The following is a 25,991-nucleotide window of genomic DNA, read 5'->3' as shown; positions in this document are numbered from 1 at the left end:
ATTTGCCCACCTTCCTTACATCTGAAACACCCACACTCCTGCTCCTCCTCCTTCAAAAGCGTAGTGTTTAGTGGGAACAGCCTGCACCTCCTCTCCTACCCTCCCTGCTCCTCCTTTAGCCACCTGCCAGTCTACTCCCCACCCCAAGCCATAATCTGCCCATGGCATAATTAATGCACTCCTCATGCACTCTGACAAAGAGGCCAAAATCAGCCTTAACCGGGTCATCTGCCCAGGGTGCTCCAACCCACTCACCTGGGAGGGCGCGCTGGAGGACAAGCCGCCGCTGAGCTCGCCGATGCGCGCGGCTGCTGTCGGGTTGGACGAGCTGATGAGCACAGGCCCACTGATCTCCATGGAGTGCCTCTGGGGCGGTGGCACGGCCAAGCAGGGTTTGTGGGACATGGTCAGCGAGGTGAACGAGTGGCGCTTCTTGCTGTTCTTCTTCTCACCTGCCACCACCACACTCTTCTGCGGCCCGTTGGCTTGGGGACCCGAGGAAGAGGAGGAGCTGGAGGAGGAAGGGCCCTCGCCAGAGTCGCTGGCACCCTCAGGAGGCTTGTCCAGCTCGATGAGCTGTCGTGCAGCAGTGTTGAACTGAAACAGGGAGGAAGAGGAAGAGAGAAAGAATGAGACAAGATAACTCACTTTAAAAACACATTTCTTAGCACAGTAGCTCACACCTTTTTTCTGTAAACCTGCTCCACTATTTTTTTTTTAAATTCAAGTTGTTTTGCATTACTAAACTCCCGGTAGAACTTTTAAATCAAGTCCTCCTCATGTTCAAGAAAATGCCTTCTTTACCCACACACCCTAGAGAATTCATCCAGCACAGAAAAGACATTTTCAATTACACCTCATTGACACTACCCTTTATGAGATGGAAGCGCATCCAGTGAAATAGAGGAAGAGAAGGGAAAAAATAAGAGAGAGAAAATGTCACTTCCTGCAAATTGTGGAGGGTTTTTTTGCCTTTTTTCTGTTTAAAAAAGACCAGCATGCAGAGATGAAGAGGAGAGCAGATAACACAATGAACACCAAGATCAGGAAAGGTAGAGGAATGAGGTGAGTGGGAGGACAGAAAGAGAATCAGCCTCACATTACTGTCACTCACCAGCAAGCCAGCTGAACAAAAAGAACCAACAGAAATAGGGTGAAAACTCAGACAGCGAGACTGAGAGCCATACACCCACACACCCACACCCAGAGAAAATAGAAGCGGGCTTGGTGTTGATTGTGTCCAAAAGATTTGTGATGAAACTGTCAGCAATGGAGAGAGGGAGAGCGAGGCGGTTGAAAAAGACTTGTTCTTTTGCTGTGCAGCACATGTAGTGTAAAGCGTGATGGTCCTGCAGGCAACAGCCACTTTCATGTGAAACACGATTCGAAGGATCAGGTATAAAAGCTTCGGCTAATGACAGAGACGTGCACACACACACAGCCAAGACACCCAGCTCTACAACCGCACATGAAAGCAGCCAATCAGAATCAGAGGGTTGCACTCAGTCGAGTTCACCTCCAGGTTCAAATGTATACATAAACTCATCAGAGCTAAACTGGGTCATGCTTAAAGATATAGTGATACTAGAACAAACTGGGTGTATTCAGTGTGTAAGGGGTGTGTAAGGCATGTATGCGTTAGCCAAAGGCCATTTAGTTTCCATCAATCAACCCTATAAAGAGACCTTTATTACCTTTGCTTTCATAAAACTGGAGCTTTATGGCATAATCCATCTTTTATTTCACCATTGCCCTTTAATCTGCATTCCCCCTCCCTGCTTAGGATGACGCATCACTTTCCTGTGCAGTAAAAATGGACAATTTTATCATAATGTTCTAGTTTTTTCAGCTCCAGTGACTCCCAAAGTCAGAACTGCCATCATGCTATACAAGAGCCTGAAGGGGGGTGGGCTCCATGAAACATAGTATACTCTACAGGATAGTGGTGCTGACCCTGAAGAGGCCTCACAGGCTGTTGAATAGCATGCCAGTGTATCAATGCCACTTACATGCGGTACATACAGTGGAAACCCCGGGGGGCAGGAGGTGCAAGAGTGCATGTGCACTCGAGAGAGGTTCACAAAGTAAGCGTAAACAGGAAGGGAGAAAGTGTGTGTGTGTTGGCAGGAGGAGTTGGATCTGCGTGTGACTGTGTGTGTGCCAAAACTGGAATAATCTTCCTGGCCAGCTTCCTGAAACTGGCACTGAAGTTGCACATCGCAGAACAGATGAAAGTTCACATGTGCTCAAGTGGATAACGACAGTACTAATGTGTGTGAAAGCAATTGTGAATTTGTGTGTGTGCGCGTGAGAGCATGCAATGCAAGCATATGCAAATTGAAGGTGGCAATTCTGTCTCATAACAGACCCGCCAGGGCCGCTCCCAGTCCTCTGCATCAGTCACCACCACCATGACAGCTTTTTTGTAAAATGGTGACATGGGTATGAGTTGAGATCCAATATTGGGGGCATTCTTCACAGAGCTTCACCCAGAACACAGACATCATAAAAGGGGGCTGAGTAATACGCCAATTACTGAAGCCAAGGACGGAGATGCGCTTCCAAAAGCCTGGGAGCTTAGCCAAGCAGAAATCACATGCATGCATCACATTGTGCATGTGAATATCTACTCAAATCTCCCAGAGAAACGGGAAACACCTGCTTCTAATGTTTATATATAAAAAAAAAAAAAAAAAAAAAAAAAAAAAAAAAAAAGAACCTAAGTACAATGCCAAGCAGACCCTGATTTATCAGACCCGGATCAAAAAGTGCCCAAAGTGTCCTCAACGTAACCACATGGACACATGGGGCACAAGAAGCTGGTGATGAAAACACACAGAATCTGATAACGCTGTCACTCACCTCCACATATGATATGGGGAAGATGCCAATCTTGTCTCCCAGCATTCCCTCGGCCCAGTTCTGGTCCACCCGCCGGATCACTGTCAGAATGTCATCCTGTGGACAAAGACGCACCTTAATACAGGGCAGGCACTGAGACCATTCACTATAGCACAAAATGGTTTATCTGATCACTTAGTTAAAAATTCCACTAATCCAGTAAACACCATCGTATGCTTTCCATGAGGACAGAGATATGGACAATTCCTCTGCTGTGTTCCAGACTATTTCCTAAGTATGAATATCAGTTGGTCAAAATGCAGAGGCCAGATTAGACACTGAGGCGTGCACGCATGTGTGGTGTTGGGACATGACTTTACAGACACCAAGGAACAATTATTGTGTGCACGTGTGTTTCGGAAGAGGGTGAGAAATGCAGACTTCATTTTGCTGTAAAAAAAAAAAAAAAAAAAAAAAAAAAAAAAAAAAAAAAAAAAAGCACAGAAAAACCTGTAATGCATATCTGTGTGTGTTTGTGTGTGTGAGCGTGTGTGTGTGCGTGAGCGCGTGTGTGTGCGTGAGCATGTGTGTGTGCGCGTGCATGAGCGTGTGTGTGCGTGTGTGTACTCACCTTGGAGAAGGGTAGGCAGTCTTTGTCTGCCTCCTTATCACGCAGCTCAAAGTCGTAGAGTGCCTTACACTGTGGGGGAGGCTGCGGCAGTGGCTTCAACACCTGCACAAAGCTGGCGGGAAAGAAGCCGTGGACTCCGCCAACCTCGCCATGGTACCAGTTCTCATCCACCTGCCGACGCAGAATGATGATGTCGCCCTTGCTGAAGGCCAGGTCGCCAGGCTCTTTGCCATCGTAGTTATACAGGGCTTTGGCGCAGGGGAGCTGGGGCACTCCCTGCAGAGAAAGAGAAATCCACTCTCAAGAACAGCTGAACTTACTGATCATGCACCGTCAGCAACACAATCAGTTCTCGAATGTAGAGACAATTTCTCAAATGCAGCACCATCCTCCATCAAAGGACAGAGCCAACTAGGAGCATGTAACACAATGACTAAGGCAGAGCAACAGAGATTGTGTGTGTGTGTGTGTGTGTGTGTGGTGAGGGTGCATTTAAAAGACCATTTTCTCTGATCCCTTAATAAATCACTTATTCCTCACACTTCAACAAAGAACTATTATCACCAATCAGCAGAAGCCATCACTTCCTGGCCTCATTCAAGAAGCAGTGGGATAAATGTCTCTCACTCACTCACACACACTGCCACACATACACTTAATACCAGCTGACAGCACTGGCTTGTCTGTGTGGCTGATTGACTGCTCATGCTAGCTTGCCTTTTCACTCTGTCTCTGTGACTTTCCTCACTGACTAGCTCCTTGTCTCAAAGTCCCAGAAAGCCCTGGGGTTTGCCCATGAACCCACAATGCCGTGGGGCAAGGCCCATTTATCTGCATGTGAAGTGCATAATGGACCGGGCCCAGTCGTCTAGAACCAGTCAAAGCTTCATTCAGCAGTGACAATGATGCACGGAAGGGTGGAGGGGGGGGGATGCAGTGAAGCCCAATTCAATGAGCCCCTTTCAGGCAGGCAGTCTGAGAGTCTCCCACTGCTAAGCCATCCCCACCACAAGCTTTCTCTCCTCAGCTTCACACCCCAAGCTGGAATCGGATTCATAAACACAGTAGAATATACTGAGCTTGTGGCAGGCGGGGAAAGGTGCAGAGAGGAGGAGAGGGAGGGAGGAGAGTGATGAGAAGGGGTAGAGGAAGAAAGGAAGAGAGGAGAGGACAGCGGGGGGGGTGAAAGAATAGAAGAGGAAAGAGGAGAGTAGAGGGGAGTGGAGGGCAAACGAGAGTGGAGGGGAGGAGAACTGGCAAAACAGCATTGTTTACGGCTAATGAAGCACACAAGTGCACTAGGGAGGATCTGCAGACTTTCTGCGAATAATGTACTGCAAAATGAGTGAGAATGAGAGAGAGAGGGAGAGCACACAAGTACAAGAGAGAAAGAAAGAAACGAATGTAGAACTTCTAGAAGATTAGAACATCCCTAGATATCTAAAATATTACACCCAGGCATAGCGAGGATATGCACATTTCACTGACAGCCAAGTGGTATTTGGCCAGCAGTCTGCAGTTCCAAATGTCAGTGGCCAACTGTGTGTACAAGTTTACAGGCAGGCACTGCTACATGGGCTTTTATAATGAACCTGGAGTCCACGGTCCAGTGGCCAACCTCAGTGTGCCTCGTCTCTCCCCTCCCCCATCCTGCCCTAGGCCTCACCCAGAGCCAACCCATGTCTGCTCAGGGGGCAGGGCCAGGGTTAGGGGTGGGGCAGGAAGAGCTAATGAATGCATGAAAGCAGGGGTGGTCTTTCTGTTTGTGTGCGTTTCTGGTTTGAGCCTTAGGTGCATGACCTTGGCTGTGTAAAAGTACAAGAATGGAGCAACAGTAAAGAACAATGAAAAGCATCAATGTTAATATGCCCTGAAACACTGGTTATACTACTACAGCATGCAATTGCACTGCCCACTCCTCAACTAGGACCAGTTCAGACTACTGCTGAAACCATCTAGCATCCATAAATCACCATCATAAACCAACAACATAAACTAAAAGTAGCCAGATTCTGTTTGTATCTTTTTTTTTTCTGATGACCCTGCACTGAATCATGGGTAAATAAAGCAGGTGTTCTCTAAACTCCCTCACCCAGGATTACGAACCAAGCACCGAACAGATTCACCATCTCCCTTAGACTTCTCCATCTATTTTTCTGTACCTGTGCTAGTCTGGTTTGGGTGGGTGGAGCCTGGTGGTAAAATGCCAACAAGGATTGATTGTGTGTGTGTGTCTGTGTATACACATTGGCCCATCGCAGAGCACTCATATCCCTCTGTGGTCCATCACAGACTGACAGGTTCTGGTGCCTGCCTGCACTGGCGCAGCCTAGGTGATGAGAATCTAATGAGTTCTCGTCAGGAACTGGGGAGGCGATTAAAAAAGGCAACAGCTCCGTGCCAAGCGGTACCTCCTGAGACAGCGGATCTCTTTCAGAAATGTCGCAAGTACCAGGAACAGCTAAGGGCCTTTTGGACTGTGGAAATGTTCAACAGAAATGAAAAGGTTTTATCTAACAATGACTGTATAATGCATGCACTTAGAACATAACAGTGGTTATGAACGTCATGTGCAATTTAAGACGTGTGTGTTATACACAAATAACTACACATACCCCAAATAACTCACCCATGCACTATTTCATAACATCAGATTCCTCTTTGCACTTCATGTGTGTGTGGGTCCATCCCTCAATCTCCCTCCAGACCTATATTATGCTGCTGTCCTGGGAGAAGGTGATGCTGGTTTGGGGGTGCTTTGGCCCACTGTGGTCTCATCAGGTGTTGTGTGATATCAGGGCTTGTGTGAGGCACTTTGATGGCTAATTTAATCAGTGATAGGAGATTAGCTTTGGCAGAAGGCAGTCATCAACAGCATTTCAACTATCTGCCAGCACAGCATGTACAAAAGTGTATTCATGCACACGCATGGCCCTGCATGCACATGTATGCCCATATCTACATATGCACAAGTGTCTAAACACGCTCACGCATGCACCAACAAATAAAATTAACGCCATTATTTCTACATAATCGGATACCAACAAAATTCTGCATTTAAAAGAGAAAGACGCTGCAGTCTGTGCAAGACAGATAACCGGTCAGGGCTGGGGTGAAGAGCTGCACTCCGGAAGGTCTGCATATAAGGGATAACCCTCAGACAGGATGCTTTTGCAGGCAAAGGAAGGGCAGCCCTGTTTTTACAAGCAGCGCTTTGTCGGAAACCTGTACAGCCTACAAGTCTGTATAGCTTCGTTATTGAGGAGGTGGAGGAGCAGACAGAGGAAGCTCTTAACCCCCACCTCACCCAACCACAGAAAGGGGTTTCAGTCTGAGGGTTGGTTCATGGTCAAGGAACTATGGTGTTGACCATTCAAGGGTGCAATAGTATATAAACACACTCGCTCGCGCACCCACACCTCTTCAGGGCTGTCTGTTGAACCCAAGATCATATGGGGGGGTGGGGGATAGGGTATGTGCTCTTGTTGACACAGGGCATTGGTGAGCAGAGAGGGGATTTAGGGCAGCTATCTCCTTTCGATTACAGCCCCATTAGCTCAAATGGGCCACAAAAGGCAGTGTTAACAGCTGTTGGGCAGCTGTTCGCCTGAGCTCCCACCCCCCAACCAGCCTCTGGACCGCACCACCTGCTCCACCGCCTCACACCCCCCAACCCTCCTCCCCCTGCCCCACGGCCCACAGTGACTTCGCTGAACACTTCACTTTAGCACAAGTGGGTGGAATGAAAAACTCCCCAGTGCAAATCGAAACAAGCGAGGCAAGCTTGCCGCGATGAGTCCAACAAGTCGGAATGGGGGTTGGGGGATATCCGGCCAACCATCGCAGCCGAACAGACCATGAGGCAGTTCTTCCTAGCCATTAGGGATGTCAGCGTCGTACACAGTTCGGGCCATTACCCCCCTCACCCTTTATACCTCTGACCTTTCCAGTGGAACGTCTAAGGGTTCGGCAGCCTCTCCAAGTGGCCCGGCAAACAGGAAACTTTGGAACATTGGTCTCCATGGCAACCGGCCACAAGAGTTTTCTTTCTATCTCTCTCGCTCTGTGTGTGTGTGCGCGTGTGTGTGTGTGTGTGCGCGTGTGCGTGCGTCTTTGTCTCTCTCCAGCTATTTATGGGACTCTGTGCCAATCACACATGCAGGGAAGCACTGAAAACAAGATGTTGGGAGGTTGGCGGCCTTTAATGGTGAAATCCTGGGCAAAAATACAGAGCATTTTCAGTCTCTCAATGAAAAGCACAAAGAACAGCCAAGCTTTAGTTAGTGCAAGTGGGGACGTTTGTGTGTGTGTGTAAGTGTTTCTGTGGGTTCAAACTGTCTTGCTGTTTCTCAAAAATGCATAGCTTACACTTTGGAGCTTCTAATCAGTCAAACTTGAGTGTCAACCTGTTACAAGAGGCTATATTTACAGAGCACAATCACACAATCCCTTCATGGCATTAACACTGAGTAACAGGCAGGCACTCAAATCACAGCAATGAGACAAAATCAAAGTAAGCAAGGCAGAAACCAAGAAAAAGGATAGAGAATGGATAATTCTCTGTCTGTCTGTCTGTGTGTGTGTGTGAGAGAGAGAGTGAGAATCTGGAGACCAGATGTGCCTGGACTGAGATCACACACGAACTTGAATCCAGCACCTCTCTCCTCTTCGAACTCTCCCTCTCCTCATTCCTCTCTTTCTGTCTCCTCTCCGTTCTCCTGAATTCAGTTCTTGGTTTGCCAGACATCATTACAACACAGACACACACACACTTCACAGTCCTCATTATGACACACCTGCTCCACAGTCATTGGAAAATGACCTCCATAAATTCCCCATCTGTAAAAATGTCCAGCTTTTAGGCATTAAACTACAATTTTAGGACTCATGGGAAACACTGCAATTTAGCTGATGGAGACAAGCTTCCCAGACCTGGAGTGCAAGGCCTCGTGGGAGTCAGAGTCCTTGAGTTCGATCAAAGCTGCCAGTGGTAAACGCATGGACAAATGAACCACACAGCAGCCATCTGTAGATGAGGAAACGAGACTGGAGCGCTGTTCTGAGGGGGCAAGAGACTTTCCCTGAAGTGAAACATTAACCATGAAACATATTAATCGTGGAAGTGCTGAGGTGAGGGCATTTTGTAAGCTACGGATTAGTCATCAAAAAGAGTGTTTTAAGTATGGAGGGGTGGGGGTCGGCAGTTTATGGAAGAATTACAGAACAGAACAAGGAACCATGTGGTTTTCATAAAGCGGCTGTGTAATAAAATTTTTAAAAAAAAAACAGCAGCTGTGTGTGTGTGTGTGTGTGTGTGTGTTTTGAATGAGCTTTAGTCTAGAAAGGCAGAGGGAATGAGAAAGGAAGAAAGACTGCTATAAATGTGCAAGCATCCCTCATTATGTGTTAAGAGCTAATTCTTCCGTTTAAAAAAGCCGGTGTGGGGGAGTGTTTCCCAAGAAAGTACATGTGCAAGTTTAACTATATAAGTTGCGTGTGTGTGCGTACACCTGTAATGGCCTCATTCCCATGGCAAAGACAGGTTGTGGGTGGGCTGTGCACACACACACACACACACACACACACACACACACACACACACACACACACACACACACACACACACACACACACACACACACACACACACACACACACACACAGGACAAAGGGGCAACAAATCCAGAACAAAACAAAAAAAAAAACTGGGGTGGGGAGAAAGCGGAAAAGAGAGAGAAAGAAGGAAAAGGTTACTCGGAAACAAAAGAGCAAAGACATATTACTCTGTAAAACCCCTCAAAGCAATGACTCAGGAGCAACTGGCTTCAAACAAGGCTCCAATTTCATTCCCATTTCTTGGCTCCTGACACACACGCTCACTGTCTCCATCTCTCCAAGCCTCCTGAGACCCAGCTTTGTTCTGCTGTGATGTAACATTTCCTTCCATTTCAATTTCCACTCCACTGCTGACATACACACACATCCACAAACCCCCAGCACCTGTACTCCATTTCCATAACTGCCCCCCACCCCAGTAACATCCCACATGCTCCTCTCCTCAGTTTTCCCCCTTTTCTGCAGGTCGTCCTATCCTTTGCTCTTCGCTCGTCACTCCATCCATCATTTTAAGAGGTGCTCTGAACATGATGGATAGTGTGTGGACATCAGAGAGAGGGACACAGAAACAGACAAAGTTCTCCCTCTCTTCAGTCTGACCTGTGATATGGTTCTGACTCTCTCTCTCTCCAGTCCTGCCTTAATCTTGGCACGCACACACACACACACACACACACACACACACACACACACACTTTGTTGCTCTCACTCAAAAGCTTCTGCACAATTTTAGAGGTCACCAAAAATGAGAACGAGAGACATACAGAATGCTGTGTGTCTCAAAACTCAAGCTGCGTTTAAAAAGTAAAACATCAATTTCATCTGCACCTGTACAACATGACAAAAAAGAGGTCTTCTGTTTGCAGTCAAGGCAGCTAGAGTAAGTCAAAACAAAGCAGCATTTGAACTTCAGACTCGTGCTGGCAATTGAGTGACCTGAAAAAGGTCAGTGCACGAGGGCGTGCCCGAACTCAGCCAGGAAGAAATGTTGCTTTGGTAGAAGTGTAGCCAGGCCAAATAAACAGAGCTTCCTGACTCACCAGCAGAAAAGAGCCAAATGAGGGGAACACAATCTGCTACTGTCTCTCTTTCAAAAACAAATGCATACATGTGGGTTTCTTGTAAAGCACCGTGGCACATGTAATGTTTATACACATCCACGGTTCAAACAGGGAGACTGGGCTGTTTATGTTTGCCATTCTGAGCACACACATGCACATGTGCACACATATGTGTGCGCACAAGGAGTAAGAGGCAGACAGCAAGAGAAAGACAAATCTCACACCTAGTCGTCAACACTCCCACTCTCCAACTGGTCACTGTGTATGCTTTGGACCCAGAATGCATTGCTCTTCACCAAAAGGTCATAACACATAAAGCCACCAAGCTGCACATTCCAACCCGAACAAATAAACAAACAGCTGAAATCAGTACTACAAAGCACATGGCATATTTTCTGCAACTGGGGCCAGCTTACAGCCCATAAATACTCCTCACACTTTCAGAAGCTTAAGAAACGTCCCCCCACCAAACAGTCAAAACATCAATCGCCCAACACAATTTTAAACATTGACAAAGTGCTTGTATCACACCCCACATCAGCATCACCCCCTCCTGGCAGGGCCTTGCTTGAACAACTGTGAGACAAAGGGGAGAGGGGGTGTGTGGGGGGAGCATGAGCTGCCATGACAACAGTCATGTTATCATGGGATGGAGAGAGGCAAAGGCTGTGTTTGACTGCACAGCGGTAACTGGGAATGACACGCTAATGAGATCAGACATACAGTACATGTCAAACACGTGTGCGCGCGTGGGCGCGCACACACACAGCCATTATCTCAGAATGTGGTTCCATTAGAGCTTTTATTTGTGCATTGTAGGGATGGCTGCTATGTGAAAAAGGTACAACTGGTGAAAGATACAACAAAATAATAAATTAAGGCTTTCACCAAATATTTTATTTTAGGTTTGCTCACAGGCTGGGGCAGTAATTGAACCAACCGAAGTGTCACATTTAAAAAGGTCACGAAAAATTACGACTGTTTTTTTAGTCAACACTCAAAACACCCAAAAATTTAATTCAGTCCAATTCGGCATTGTGATTATACCAACACAGGGCTCTAAAGTATTACAAAACACTGGTGGGCTATTCTGGAATAGAAAAATTAAATAAATCAAACTTCCGTTAAAAAATAAAATAAAATATAATAATGGCATATTGGCCTACTAATATAGCAGCAAGCCTGACTGCGTATAAAAGCATTATAAAATGACAACTCTTTAAAAATCAGCTTACATCTTAATGACAATACCATACTTACCATAATTTAGTGTGTTAATAGTACATCACCCACCCCTAAAGGTTTGTAACACACTCCCTCACTCACTCTCCTGATTAGCACTGTGCCAGTGTTGACTCATGCAGTGACATGGCCACCCACAGTGGCCTCTGTAATCCATTTCATAATGCTAGTTACAGAGCCATTACACATAAAATCACAACCGAGAGACAGAGAGTCTGTGTTTGAGTGAGTATCTTTAAACTCTGGAAATAAAGAACAATTCCCAGAGATGACCAGAGGGCTTACTTGTTAGCTTCACATAAACATTTGGTGACATAGAAAAAGAGGAAAAACAAGAAAAAAAAAAAGGTCAGCAGTCTGGGACAGGGAAAATGCGCGCGCGTGCACACACACACACACACACACAATTCCTTTCAGAGTGATGATACAAGGGTTAGGGGTGGACAAAAAACACCCACCAATCAGCTGAAGGCAAAACATCAACCAATTAAACAAATCCACCAATCGGTTCCAAGTCTGAGGGGAAATGAGAGCCACTAAAAATGTCAATCAACAAAAAAAACAGGGAGGCAGGGGTTAAAGTGTGAGATTTCTGAATTTAAACCAGTAAACATGCGACATCTTAAACAGAAAACAGGAACTTAGTCTCAACTGAGCATTCACCCAGCACAAGCATGCAGTAACAAGTCAATGATCCCTCAGTCACTGAGCAAAACTCAAGTACTACGGGGAAATCACCAGAGCTGCCCTTTGACCCAGACCAACTGAGGTGGCTCATTCTCACTGTACCAAACTCAAACAAGTATGAATACCATATCTAAAGTTATTGTCATGTACGTTACTAAACACTGCCTCACTCAGCATTATTATTTAAACAGACATTGGCTTCGCTGACAACAGCTGAGTGTGTCCTCAGACTGGTCAGGTGTGTGACGCATGTGCACAAGTGTTTTAGGACCTACTACCAAGGCCATCACAGTTGGGTTGCCAGGTCTATGAATAACAGCATGCAGGAAGTCAAAACATGCAATGCGGGGGAAAAACCCCCCACTATGGCTGCTAAGAGTGGCTCAGGCAACAAGTACAGGGAACCCATGAGACAGTCACACATTCTCTCACTCCCTGACACACACATCCGAGAGGTGAATAATGACTACAGGAGACTCAGTTGTGAAAGATGTGTGTAGGACAAGTGTAGACGTGCAAAGTAAGCGTGTGCGTGCTTGTTCTGTAGCAGATGCTGTGTAGCACATGTTCTATAGCAGATGCTGTCATCATGAGCGGAAATTTTCAAGCTTTAATTAAGACACACAAAAAACACTAACTATAATAAACCAGTGTTTAAGTTCATCTTTTATGTTTAAGGTAAAAGGAAAGAAAGCACTTAAGAACACACACACACACACACACACACACACACACACACAGGCATGTACACACACACACACACACACAGGCATGTACACACACACACACACACACACACACACACTCACACACACAATGAGGTAGAAAGAGAGAGAAAATGTTTCACCCACACCCTTTCCCCGGGGCCCAATATTCTGAAATAAAAAGTCTGTAGTCATGGCTACAAGACTATCACTGATTGTGGCTTTTGAAGCCTCCCTCAAAAATTATTCATCCCGGAGGTAAAAACAGTCATACTAACAAAGCAGTCAAAAACACACACACACTCCAAATGACAAGCATGTCCATACACCATCCACAAGAACTAAGAGTAGAGAGCCCCAGAATTCTCAAATCGTATTGACCCTTTAATCAAAGAAATCTCTCTCTCTCTCTCAACTGGGAGGAACTGAGGTGAAACAAAGCTTTTAACTGGCATTTGAAGATAAAGAATAAATTAAAAGAATAAAATTTGTCTCAGTCACACACACACACACACCCCTCCTTCAAAAATATTTGTTTTAAATAACTTTGTGAGCAGCCGAGAGGTAAAAGAAAGATTTTTTTTTTAAAGAACGAGAAAGAGAGGAATACTTAAGACAATGAGGGAGAGCACATAAAGAACCGAGAAATAATACAAGTACTGAAAGGGCACAGAAACTAAATGATGCAACAGCCAGAGATGTGTGAGAAGGGAGTGAGCAACGAGATATAATTGACAATCCCCTAGGTGACAACATCGGAAAAGGTCCACGAGAGAAGAAAGCAAGGGAGCTGAACAGCAATCGCCAAGACTGTGTGTGGTTTTAATGAGGAGGCTACCATTACAGGAGGCCCAGATCAGCTAGGGGATGCTGTGGCATGAATGATGTCATCAAAAGGGGCCAGCATGAGTCGGTGACGCATGGTGGGACATGGGAGCCAGAGGCATTTACACACTAAGGGTATGACACATAGCTACCCTACCATATTAAAACCTGACCAGAGGTGAGACAGAGAGAGGAGACAGACTCAAACAAAGGAAGACAGAGGACAGAGGCAGAGAAGAAAGGCTTCACACATCAAAGGGTGCAAATGCAGGCTTTAGAGGGGGGAGCATCTAGGGTTTTGGCAATGCATGTCTCACAAAACAGGACAAAACACAGTCAGTGAAGGACAACAATTCTGAAATGAGGTGTGCGTGTTTGTGCACATGTGCGTATTTGGTTGAGGGTTGCCTTTTAAATGAATGAGGGTCATTCCTTGCAGCGGTAGAAGGTGAGAAGGGGGAAATAAGCACACTGAACACAGAGAACATTCTGAGAAATGGGGTGGGGAGGTAAAGAGGGAATTATAAAACACAGTACAGCTAAAGAGAGCCACGGCTCACCCGAAAATCAGGACCTGTGAGAGAGAGAGAGAGAGAGAGAGAGACGGAAGAGAGTAGAACAGAGAAGAACAGACAGGCCTGGTCAAAGTCCACAGGAGGAAAACAAGCCTTCACAAACACACCTGTTCTTCCACATAGCCCACCTTTTAACTATGTGTATGTTTTAACCATGTGTGTTTTATTAGGTATCTACAGATTTCAGCAGCATGAGACCACACTGCTCACTACCAGCTTCACGCAGGAAGCCCTGTGAATCATTTTGAGCAGATATGACGCAGCTCTTGAGCCACATGGATTATTATTTCCATTCTTTCCCAGAGACTCTATGCGTGTGTGGGGGGGGTGGTGAGCGGATCAAAGAGAACTTTTCCCTTTCTCTTGATTGGCTCCTGACCCCACAGATTCATGACCTTTCACCCCCAACCTCTGACCCCTCCTGTTGTTCCCTTGTGGGGGTTCATCTGGGACAGCTCAGCTGACATGGTGAACAGAAGATGGAGAGACAACAGTTGTCTCATTAACCTATTACCAACATCCAAGAGAGAACATGACTCCAGCAGAGGAGCAAAGGTACGCTTCAATTGAACCTACTCTCCATTCACCTACTTTAATGAGAATCAACTATGTGCATGTACACTCACACACACACACACACACACACACACACACACACACACACACACACACACACACACACACACACACACACACAGTGAGAGAGAGAGAAACCACAAGCGGTTAAGGTAAAACTACCAGTTCAGTTGTCACACACATTGCAAAATTTGACCCTTGAGTAATATTTGGTGAGTCAAATGGTCTCTCTGTCTTTCATACATTCTCACACACACATGCACGCGTACACACACGCACCTTTGTTTCACTTTTGTGAGCATGTCACACTCCTGCTGCCTTGTTTTATCCATGTGAGGCTTTTTCCTTACTGCAGCTCCCCACATGTGGCTCTGTGGCCATGCCTCCTCCTGACAGCTCTGTCTTCTGCTCTCTCCTGCACTCTATTCCCCCACCTTAGCCCAACTCCCACCCCTCAGAATCCTTCCTGGGGGCCTGCAGCTGCATGGGGTGGCACAGTGGCCCTGTCTGTCACATCCAAAGAGGCGGAGACGGTCCCAAACGATCCCGCCCTCCTCCTCCACACTGCTCTTCAGCTCTAGTGAGAATTAAAAAGAGGGAAATGGGGAGAGAAAGAGAAGAGAGAGAAAAAAAAGAGAGAGAGAGAGAGAGAGAGGAGGAGGAAGAGATATGGTGGTGGTGTGCAGGGGCATGCAGGTGGGAGCCAGGAGCAGATAAAAAGCCAAAGTGATCAAAGCCCACGCTGGTACCCACAAACCCCTGCCGCCAGCTCCCCAGACACTAGCCCAGTGGAGGCAGGTGCATGGCTCTTAAACCCATAACAGGTGCTTTTGGTAACCCTCAAAATGGCAGCTCTAGCACATGGCAATGCTTACCCAGTAGGAACACTCAAATTGTTTCCACCATTTACAATGGCCAGAGTGGGCATGTGCGTGCATTTCCCAAGCAGAATGTGGTGAATACCAGGACGCAATAATACAGCAGTGCAGTGCGTTTCCCAGTGTGCTGCGAATACCGGGGTGCAACAACACAGCAGTGCAGTGACCTGTTATTGCCTAACAGGTGAGCACCCCAGGCTGCACAACAGAAAGGGTCTGCTCTGCCCACACGCTCTCCCACTCCCACTCCCAGTGAGGGGAGGGAAATAAGAGATTATGGGTTAAAGAAAAAAGCAAACACCACCCCTGCATGTGGCGAAGCACAGCACCTGCAGTCCAACGGAAAAGGACAAAAGCAGAGCGAAGGATCCAGACGCAGGGGTCACCACATTCCGGACGTCACGCACCAACGTCTCGGTGAAGCTGGAGGGTAGGTCGCCTTCTGCTGCAGTTTTTCCTGTCTCCTCCAGATGACCTGGATCTTATGGGCCAGAATTAGACCTTTCCTACGTTCTCGGACACAGGCATCCACATGGCTACGGCGTTTTAACTGGGTCTGCTGAACGGATCTGACCTGGCTGTAACCTGACACCTGAGACAACCTGAGGCGCAGTGAGAGAGAAAGCATGAGGCAGAGAAGCAGTTGGACTGGATATGACCCTCTCTGTTTGCCCTGAACAAAGGAGTTGATGAGTCTGGGAGAGGTAATGGGAGAAGGGAGGGGAGACCGGATTACAGGGACACCTGTGTTTTGGCACTGATCTGAACCAAAAGGAAGATAAAAGGAAATCAAAAACCAAAACAAAACTGCTGCCATGGTAACTACCGAGGCTTGGCATCACATAAGCAAAACATCTTACCTCCAAGTTATATTGACAGCACACACACATTTATATGCAACCAGAACAGAATCTTTATGTACATGTTTTCCTTTTTTACTAATTTCTACTTGTGCCCACCTGCATGAACATACATATAAAACACACACCTCTCATACCATCCCAACACAGACAGGTGGTAACAAAACTGCCCCAGAGACCCAGGAACCTGCCTCAACACTTCAACATCATGCAAACTGTTCCTCTCACAAAAACCTGATGGAACCATGAAAACAAAATCTTTAAATTTGATAATGTAATGGTAAATATATCAAATTCAGTGGATGAAATCAAACAAACTCACCCTGACTGGTGTGCTCTTGGTCTGGACCCTTTGGGGTTGTGTTCCTGTGGTTCCCTGCTCCCTCTGCCCTCCACCAGCTGCCTGGTTCCTCGTCCCCCCGCCAGCGGAGCCATTGGTACAGGCTGTTGCCGGTCCCACCCCCGCCCCCATGCCCACGCCCGCCCGCCTGGGCTGCTGCTTGATGCCGTCCAGTAGGCGAACCAGCAGGATGTTGCTGGGCAACTCTTCCACGCCGCTCCCCACCAGCGTGCGGCACTCAGGGCAACGGAGCTCACCGCGCGACCCCACAATGCCCAGCAGGCATCGGCGGCAGAACGTGTGCTGGCAAGGCAGTACCTTGGCCGTGGCATCCAGACGCTCCAGGCACACCGGGCACTCCAGCAGGTCCAGGAGAGCTGACTCGTCCATCATGCGAGAGCCCCCTGTCCGCTCACACTCACTAGCTCACTCGGCGCTGGTTCCCCAAGGAGAGAGGGGCATGTCGTGTGCGTGCAAGGGAGTACGAGTGTCTAGGTCCACCCCCGTCGTCACGTCACTCCCATGCCGCGGTCATGGTCACGTTACTTGTAGTCACTGCATGAGACAGCAACACAGCACGGCAGCAATGTTACAGGTGAGCAAGTTGCCAGACATCTGCCAGATTTAGTCCATATACTATCAGGCTGCAGTCCAGATTCTTAACTTCACGAAAACCAGCCAGGTCTGGATATTGGATACTTTGTGTGGAATGTGCTTTGTTATGGACAACTCTGTCATCAAAACAAAATCACCTGAATGCATAACACCAAAGGGTCGGGTTTCACCCAACGAGGTAAAACCATCCTATAGCATGAAACACCCCCAGCACTAACAAAAGACAAAGAACCTCGTAATGCGTTACAAACTTATGCGAGCAGTAGACTGCGCAAAAAAAAACAACCAAACAACAACAACAACAACAGTGGACAGTTTACTCCACAGAGGCTGCGAAACCTTGGCAACCGAAATGAACACAATAAGCGAGCTGGCACTATTCGCCGTCACGTTCGCTCAGTTGATGAGACGAGTATACGTGCCTAAACTACTAACGTGCTAAATCGAAGCTGTCGATGCCAGCTCCCGCTGCTCGTGTCCCGTGTCTCCTCGTGCTTCCCCGCGGATCCTACTGCTGATCCCGTTTAATTCCGTATCTAATAGGAGAGCAAGGGATTTACCACTCAGCCCCAGGTCGACATGCAAGGCAATGCGAACGTGCGGCATATAGCTCATGCTCTAAAGATTTCTCAGATACAGCTAGGGAGAATGTAAACCGCGAAAGGCTACTTGCAGACGATTTAAGGCAGAATTCAGTTGAACAATTTAGCAATAAAGATTTAGCACGTGCAGTTTTATTATCATTAGCGAGGAAACATTGTTTCCTATGATGCATACAAACGCAACCCAACAAAACAAGTTTTAGTAACACCACAGCATACCATTACAACCTTAAAATATAACCACAAAGAAACAACAGGCTAAATACCTAAATTCCCTTTTCAAACTCGCACGGTTGCGAATTTTCACCAGTTTTACAACAAACATGATTCGCAATTTTTTGTTGTTGTTACTTTGTTTTACTGTTTAACCTTTCCTCAACGATAGCTTACATACAACACTACCCACACACCAAATTACTATGATTCCAAGCAAAGTTATTCCTACGACGTGTGTAATGTTAACTATTATATTTTTGAGAGCACAACAAACGCTACCTTAATCACGGCCTCTTCTTTTCACGCCTCCTCGTACAGTTTCTTTCCGAGTTCAGCGGCTGAAACTAGTGAATTCGCCGCCTCTCGTCACTTGGAAAAGGGATCCTGAGATCTCGATCCTCAATTTGAAACACGAGTTTACATGTTCGTCCACTTTACGATCCAAAATTAATCCGCTTATTTTAGTCTTTGAAATGGAGATATAGCTCATTCGAGTCAGTGAGGTTTTGGTTGAGGCAAATTACAATTAGAAAGGAGAAAACAGAAGAATCAAGACCCCACGTCCGCATCGACGCGCCATGATGAACTACGTTGATCCTGTGCCATACGCACCGGGATATGTTGTGCAAACGGCAGCTAGTCGAGAGGGCGGGTTTTTTTCCCCCCAACTACGCGACCCGGTTTCAAAAGTGATGTGTTCTTACCAAATAAGCATTAGCACAAGAATGACTGCGTTTCGTGTTGTCTTTTTTAATATAATGTTTATGTAGCCTCGGTCATACTAGAAAAATAGTCTACGTTCTGAACTGCTGTCCCGAATATTTTGAAATTATTCGTTTCTAATCTTCGCCCGTTTTGGTTGAGAAACCACGGTTGCCTAGAGAAGCGGTTCACCAGTCCACTAAACTTTCCGCAAAACTATAGACCAGCATTATCAAATTAAAATGCAGCTGGCGTTGTATTACCTGGATCATGTAACGACTTACAATCTTAAAATCCTTCATTTTAAATTTGAGGTGAAATTCTACATTCCTTTTATAAAGTGACACACATTTACAAATTCTTTCTTACCTGTAGCCTGCATTTTATGTTTGCTTTCCCTTCACCCTTAGTCATTAAAAACTGTGAGAAATTTCATATATGTCAGATTTAGTTTAGTTTGTTTTAGGACACAGTGAATATAAGTGATAACTAGAAAAATACTTTATTGCTCATTTAAACATAATTGTTTGTCAGCTGTTATGCAAATGTAATTTTCACAATTGTCAAACTATCTGAAATAGCATATCATTTGTGTATATATATATATATAATTTTACCTTTTTTATTTATTTTTATTAAGCATTTATTATTTTCTATATAACGCATTACTTTACAGCTATAAAGACACAGGGTCACTTTGCCACAAGCATCCTCACTTACTTCAAAAAAGTGTTTGTTTTAGTAAAATACCCTATTTTTTTCTCACTAGGAGCAAGTGGATTCTTTCTCAGTGTGGGAGGTCTGGAGTGGAAGCTACTCTCTGGCTTAATACCCTAGAGTAAAGATTAAAACCACCACAGGCAACCTGACTATTCCCATCCAAGCAATTATGAAATTACACTGATGATATATGAGCTGGAATAATGTGTGCATGTGTAATGTCTTATTAGTGCTGTGTGGAAATGAACAAGTGCATGACATGCACAGGTTAGTAATGACCAGGGCATTGCAGCCCTTGCTGAATGGTGCAGCTACACAACTGTTCACCAAAGCATTTCAGCAGCTATTTTACCTGACTGCTCAAAGGTTAGACCCTCAGCAGTTTGTCAGACTGCCCCTCACATGTGTACAGGCATGCGCACACACACACACACACACACACACACACACACACACACACACACACACACACACACACACACACACACACACACAGCTGAACATGCTTATTACATCACTACTTTATTAGTTTTCTAGATCACCAGTACAGTCTGCCTCATCCTCCTGTACTGGAATGTGTACCCACACACAACACACATGGAGGATTCCTGTGATTTATTCAGCATCACGGTGGGTTAAAGCAGCAAACATATTCATTCCCCTGAAGCAGTCGCATGCAGATCGGAACTCCATTCTCTAGAAACAGAGGCAAGTTTCATCTTGTGAAACTTCAGCTCTCCTTCAAAATGTTTCAGTGCATAGTAATTTCCAATAGGACAACAGTAAGTGTAATAAGATCAAAAGAAATTAATCATTGCTCATGCAAGGGCTTAAACTGTCCCTTCAACCGACATTCTTTGTAGAAGGTTGCGTCACTTCATCAAGCCAATAAACAGCCTCTGGTTTATTGTTCTTTCGTTGTCTATCTGCCCGGAGCAGTTATTTACAAGATGGTACACCTGAAACCATAAAATGGGGAAGAGGCTGCATTTAAAAATGGGCAGGTAGCCAGAGCCTGTTCACAGGATCCAGTGAATGTACATGTGTACATCTGTGCTGTAGTAAACAGGAAACAAAATGTTTTAATCGCACCTCCATATAAGGTATGAAGGGTCAATATAGATACAATGAGAGGGATACAGCTATGATGGCAGAGCGCAGATTAATTGATGAATTTGCTTAACATCCTGCTAGACCTGTCATATGGAATATATATAGCATATGGCACATTTATCCTACAATACAGTTGACATTGTCCAGTGCAATCAAGTCTTAGTACAAAGGAGTAATGTTCTGTTTGGGTTAATTAAGAACTTAATTAAACACCTACCTTCCTGCAACATTAGTGGCACACACCAAGCACTTTATCGCTGCTTTATTGCAAGATATTTGTAATGCCAAACTTGCTACTCTCAACATTATTGTGAAACTCACAATAGCAGGATATTTTTAAGATATGAGACTGTGGCTAAAACATTTGTTTTTTACATTAGTTTGGTATCTGGATTAGTTTGGGAGCCAATTCCTAACACAGTTGACCATTTGGAATAATATGTGTGAGACTGCCCCTTTAAAACACTGGCAGTAAACCTCCTGCAATGGTGAACATACATGTGTGAGTGTAATAAATAATTCTTAAAGGTTGTCAATGATGTGCATGTGTACTGAGTTGGTTTACACGCAAAACCACCCTCGTGGACTGTAACAGGCAAATTTCCTTTTCAGCCTCTTCCACCCACAGTGTTAGGCCATTCCAGAATACTGCAGCACACTAGCAGGGGTGGGGCTGTGGGTAGAAAACAATAAAATGTAGTGATTTACATTGATCTTGCTGTGTCGGAAGACACAGCATTTTGCGAGGGAGAGAGAGAGAGGGAGAGAAAGAGATGAGAGAGATGCATGCATGTGCTGGTGGTGGTGATGGTGGGGTGGGGATTATAAAAGGCAGATTTATGATGGCTTGGCCCTTAGCTGTCATGCAGAGTCCCACTGGAACTGGCAATAGCCTTCAGGTCATATTTCACTGTTGCCAGGAGACACTTACTACACCCCCTGGGGGTGGGGGCAGTGACCATAAGGCCTGGTTATAGCTTCCTGGCTCACCCCCAAATGACGTACCTCTTTGATATATGACTAACCCAATCATCACTGAATCTAGACTAGAGATTATTATTTTTAGAGCTAAATGGCAGTGCAGGTGATTTGCAATAACTAGGGCATAATTGGACACACACGGACACACACACACACTCACGCACACACACACACACACACACACACACACACACACACACACACACACATATATACACTCAACATACAAAGACACCTATGACACATTCCAATTTAGAAGTGAGTGGCACCCACACTAAAGGCTGGTTTCCTAGGCATGATTAAATCTAGCCTTAGACTAAATTGCCCTACCAATGATGAATTACTAATGGAAACTCTTTTTAGCCTAGGTTTAGACTTAATCTTAGCCTGGTAAATGGGCCCTAAGAAAAGATAAATAATACTGCTATATTTGTATGATGCATTATCAACTTGAATTTAGCTGTTCATTGGTAATTAGTACAGTTACTGCTGGACACAGATAACAAGAGTGCAAGCAGGCCAAGCAGGTTTACTTGAGAGTTTGTCTTACATGAACTGTGCATTTTTGCATCTCTCTCTCTGTTTCTCTCGTTTACCTTCACATCCAATAACATAACTGTAAGTTCAGTAATGAGTTTTGTGTCAGAATGCTATGAGAGAAAACATTTTTCATGTACATGCATTTGTGCGCATGAGAGAGAGAGAGAGAGAGAGAGAGAGAGAGAGAGAGAGAGAGAGAGAGAGAGAGAGGAGAGATGACACCCACTGCTTTGTTCTCCTAACAGGAGTATTCGCTGACATTCGGAACGACGGACTTTGGGGGATGGCTTCCAGCTCGAACACCTTCACCCTCTTCACCTCCAGCGTGGTAATCACACCTGATACAACCATGTGCAAGAAATTACAGATTCAGACTGTGTGGCTGGAGAAGGCAGGCGGCGGTCACACTGGCTTTAATATGTGGCATTTATGCTGAGCACTGTGCACTGCCAAGTCATCTAATCCAGGAACACCCAATCTAAAACACACCATTTAGACACATCGTAATGCAGATAGCACTCTGGAGAGGGGGGGGAGCCACGCTCACAGATAGAATGGTGCATAAAGGCGAATAGGGGCATGTGGGTGGAAGATGCTTGTCAGGCAGGGTTTCCTACCCAGCATACTGCACTGTGCAATGCTGTGACTGATAGAGCAGTGTGCGGTAATTATGGCTTCACCCACAAGAAATACAGATTGCAAATTAAAATCACCTCATGCAATTTGAGGTAACAGTCATGAGTTTTCTTCCCGAATCCTACCACTACATCAAAAATGGGACTTCTGAAAAGCACATGCAGAGCCGGTGCATACTTCATAATTCTTAACAGATGAAAAATATTCTACCTGCATGTTATTAATGAACCATCTTGAATTATGTGGCTACATAGCTACAAGTAATGTTTAATGTTAAGCACACTGAATCAAATGTTATTTCATGCTCTATTTTTCATATTCATGTGGATGTGTTCATTGCTTTAAATGTGATTTCACCAATTTTAACAAAGCCCTTAGAAAAAGTGCAGCTGATACTGTACATGTAGTACAATTGTTTTGAACAGTAATTGTGCTACAGTGATGTTCATAAAAGGTGAAAGTCCCAGACATCAAATGAACATAGTTTGTTTAACCACATTTTATTGGCTAACAGCTGTAGTGGTGAGAAACAGCATTCTATCTTGTCATCCATACGATAGTAAGCTCCAAGGCAGAATTCTCAGCTACCAGTGTTTTTTTTTTTTTGGGGGGGGGGGGGGGGGGTTTGTTTGTTTTTTTCAGAACTCTGGCTACAATTAGAGTAAGATTTCAATGTTCCACACAACATTTAATTGCAAAGTAAATCTGTTTCATTTTGTTCAAAGCCCTGATTAATACCCCAGCGGTGCATGAACACTATTATCCTTTTCCCCTGCAGCACTGATGAGCTTTGCATCGAGAAAAGATGAATGGCTATGCCTTCTAACAGCTGGGTTTTTTTTAATGAGGATGCAAATGTTCCCTTCTGTTCTTATTTGTAATATACCTTTCATCACAAAGAAATGTTTGTGCAGAGTTCCAGGATATGAGAGGCCAGGTTGTTGTAGTGCCTGCACCTCCTTGACACACCATTGAACAGGAGGCCCATCTCAGTCTCTCTACCAGGTCAGAGGACCTGCGTCTTCTTAGTCTAACAATAACATTTTTGTCTAAGTAAACATTAAAGATTATGTAAACATTATGTCGGGGTCACTTTTATCTGTACCATCATCGCTATGCTTTTGATGGCAAGGAAGGCTTGGGAAAAAAGTCACCTTCCCTGGTGGTGTCAGCAGGACTTCTCGTCGGTCACCTTCATTGCGGACACTAGCCATCAACTTTTGTTACCACCAGCAAGAACACTGTTGCCATCGTGCTTTTGATGATTTGAATAATCATTATCATCGTCATCATCATCATCATCATCTTTGAGATGACCGTGCAGCCAGTGGACATCACGTTACTTCAGTGAATTACCAGACCAGGAGCTGCCAGCCCATCAGGGTTTGTGTTAAAGGAGTACATCTGCTCTGAACATTACTCATGGACTTTTACTGAGATAAGAACCTCAAGTCATTGTTCAGATGAATGGACTCTGATGGGAATCATAATTCATTTTGACAGTTAGAAAATATTTATTCAATAATCTCAGTGGGGATTTATAGCCTTTTGTTAGTTACAAGTCTCCAGCTCTGTAAATTGTGTTAACGCATTACTTACTAAAACCTGGTAAGCATTTCACTGTAAAATCTCATTTTATTTTCTAATTCTAAAGGAATTGGTCAGTCCCTTTTTGTTTTAATCCTCTGATATATCACTATTTATTATTTTAGCATGTTTACCATGTGTTGAATTGATGTTTTAAAATGTAAATTCACAGTTTTCAAACATACAAATAAAAACATTGAAATGCGCTTTTAACAGATGTTTACTCACATGTCAATTTGCTTACTCAGTCATGAGTAATATACATAGATACAAATGTAAGCAGTCCTCACAATTTAATGTATGGATTGTGTGGGGCTACCAGAGTTTAAGGACCTAGCAACAGCAACCATCAATGCCAACCAGCCTGGTTTACACCAATCCCCACAGTACTTAGGAGCATGTGAAACTAGGCCTCACATGGTCACTTACATAACTCTGCGTAACCTATATTAAACCACAGGGAGCCAAATTACACCTGTATCTCAGCTCTCAGAGACGAACAAGGCCAGTAATTGAACCGGGCCTGAGGCGAAGCAGTGGGAACAGCCAAAGGTGAGCGAATTAGTGAAGGGCCAAGTAAGATACAGAGATGATTAATTTCTCCCTGCATAAGAAAGGGGAGGGCAAACACATGCTTGGCAAAGATGGTGCCGGCACGCGTGTGTAGGACAAAACTCCTCTTTGCCGTCGCACACACTGCCTCCAGGGGATCCAAACCAGGATGTCAATTAGTTACTTGTTCCCGGGAGCTGATGAATGGGGGTGATTTTGTGAAGTGATTCCGGAGGAGAGAGCAGCATGCAAGCGATAACAGCTTCCCCACCAATCGTGATCCATCCTGCTGCTTCCTCCCTGCTGGAGTCAACCAGCACCATTAATCACAGGGACACATGGACACGGACTCTCATCCCAGCCTGGTCCGGCCTCCACACCGATCGGGTTCTGCTGCAAACCGGACTGTGGTGGAAAACAATTTCCATCACCATTTCAGAACTGAAAAAGAAAAAAAAAAAACTAGATCACCAGAGAGAGACAGAAAAAGACAGGGAGAGAGAGAGAGAGAGAGAGAGAGAGAGAGAGAGAGAGAGAGAGAGAGAGAGAGAGAGAGTTGAAACTTTTTCAATGGTCTCCACTGTGGTGATTTATTCTTTATATCATTTCTCCCATGAGCAGATAGTGGGATTTGCAATGCACTGTCAGGGCACCAGAGAAGCATAACTAATGTGGAAATGTCTCGAACACTTCAAGCGAGGGAGATTCCTCCAAGCGAGAGGAAATGAAGGAAAAAATTACATTAAAGACCAATTTTATCATGAAAATGGGGCTGTTGTTGCATGTAAATTATGAAGACACTCTGTTTGTGTGTGTGTGTGTGTGTGTGGATAAAGGCAGGTATTGTCAATAAAGAAAAGCCAAGCTCATAAATCAAGAATTAGTAAGAGA

At 45.2% G+C, this 25,991-nt stretch overlaps 1 protein-coding gene across 1 annotated transcript in view; it reads right to left on the bottom strand.

Moving 5' to 3' along the window:
- Positions 1-18,874, bottom strand: part of sh3rf1 (SH3 domain containing ring finger 1) — a 31,666-nt gene extending 12,792 nt beyond the window's left edge. Inside the window, exons 1-5 of the mRNA XM_027028386.2 lie at positions 18,549-18,874; positions 16,819-17,391; positions 3,473-3,748; positions 2,863-2,958; positions 256-597 (exon numbers count right to left, since the gene is read on the bottom strand). Of these exons, the coding sequence (XP_026884187.2) occupies positions 256-597; positions 2,863-2,958; positions 3,473-3,748; positions 16,819-17,229 (1,125 nt within the window). The 5' untranslated portion in view covers positions 17,230-17,391; positions 18,549-18,874. The remainder of the gene's footprint in view (positions 1-255; positions 598-2,862; positions 2,959-3,472; positions 3,749-16,818; positions 17,392-18,548) is intronic.
- Positions 18,875-25,991: the final 7,117 nt, after the last annotated feature.

Source organism: Electrophorus electricus, chromosome 8 (assembly GCF_013358815.1).
Source record: "Electrophorus electricus isolate fEleEle1 chromosome 8, fEleEle1.pri, whole genome shotgun sequence".
NCBI lineage: Eukaryota > Metazoa > Chordata > Actinopteri > Gymnotiformes > Gymnotidae > Electrophorus > Electrophorus electricus.
The sequence above is the reverse complement of the archived record's forward strand: the minus strand, read 5'-3'. Positions and strand labels throughout refer to the sequence as shown.